The 1278-nt window shown below is 64.9% G+C and overlaps 1 protein-coding gene across 1 annotated transcript in view; it reads right to left on the reverse strand.

Annotated features, from left to right (window-relative positions):
- H696_03964 (hypothetical protein) overlaps window positions 1-548 on the reverse strand; it is a 6047-nt gene extending 5499 nt beyond the window's left edge. The window contains exon 1 of the mRNA XM_009497833.1: window positions 22-548. Coding sequence (XP_009496108.1) covers window positions 22-492 — 471 coding nt within the window. The 5' untranslated portion in view covers window positions 493-548. The remainder of the gene's footprint in view (window positions 1-21) is intronic.
- Between the last annotated feature and the right edge of the window lie 730 nt (window positions 549-1278).

The raw sequence follows: 1278 nt of genomic DNA on the forward strand, positions 1-1278 counted from the left end.
GGGGGGGGGGGCAGGACGCACAATTCGCAGGGCCGTCTGCGACACGTAGTAATGGTCGGCCATGTTGTTGTTGTCCGACCAGAAGTTGAAGAAGAATGCCTGGATGGCCTGGACCGTGGGGATGACCACACGTGCGGTGGAGCCGGTCCCGGCGGCAGACACCTGGTAGCAGGTCCCGCACAGGTGGAAGCCGCACAGCAAATCCCGACGGAGGTACAACTGCCCGACCGTGAAGCCCCCACTGCCAGACGTGGTGCTGGACTTGGCCAGCGAGGCGGCCGTGGCCGGCGCCGGCGTTTGGAAGCCGTCACTCGCTCCGAGAGGCAGAAGGCCGCCAGTGGCGGCCGTGGCCTCGGCTGACCGGTCGACATCGAAGCAGCGCAACAGCGACAGCTGTCCCACCTGGGCACGCTTGTTGACCAGACTCAAGGTGGAAAGGGTTTCGCCGGGGCCGCCGGCAGGGGATGCCGGGCCGGAGGCGGGGGGGGCCATGGCAGAAGGGGAGGGGGAGGCCGACGGAGAGAAAGAGGGGGAGAGAGAGAGAGAGAGAACAGGGAAGAAAGAAAGAAGGGCGCAGCACAAGGACGAGAGATCTGAGACAGGGGGGGGGGGCGAAGGGCGGCACAATGTGTGATCCATTCCCGCCCCGGGAGAAGCCGGTCGCCGGCGCGCTGGGGCGAGAAAAGGCCCCCCCGGCCCGCTTCGGGACCAGGCCCAATCCCCGCGCGTCGGGGCTCGCAGGGGGGGGGGGGAGATCTAGCTATGTGGTCGCCCAGCGTGGATCCCCGAAACGCCGCCTTCTCCCTCGCCCCCGCGATGTGCGCGAACGGCCAGACTAGCCGGCTGTCCTTGCGAGGGAAGAAACAGTGGGGAACATCGTCGGTGGCCCCGGCCCCGGCCCCGGTCTCCAGACGATGTGCAGGGAACCACGGAACCAGAACGAAGGACGCAATACTGAGCGGGCGGGCCCGGCCTTCGGGAGATGCCTGCGCAATTGCTGAGGCCATGTATTTGCGCACATGTGATCTTCATCCCAGGCGTGCGCCCTCCATCTGTGTAGTGGAATCCCCATGTAAACGATAGAGATCGGAAGAGCGTCGTAACCACGGAACCAGAACGAAGGACGCAATACTGAGCGGGCGGGCCCGGCCTTCGGGAGATGCCTGCGCAATTGCTGAGGCCATGTATTTGCGCACATGTGATCTTCATCCCAGGCGTGCGCCCTCCATCTGTGTAGTGGAATCCCCATGTAAACGATAGATGAAGCAACACGTGAGT

This window comes from Fonticula alba, assembly GCF_000388065.1.
Source record: "Fonticula alba strain ATCC 38817 unplaced genomic scaffold supercont2.6, whole genome shotgun sequence".
Taxonomy (NCBI): Eukaryota; order Rotosphaerida; family Fonticulaceae; genus Fonticula; species Fonticula alba.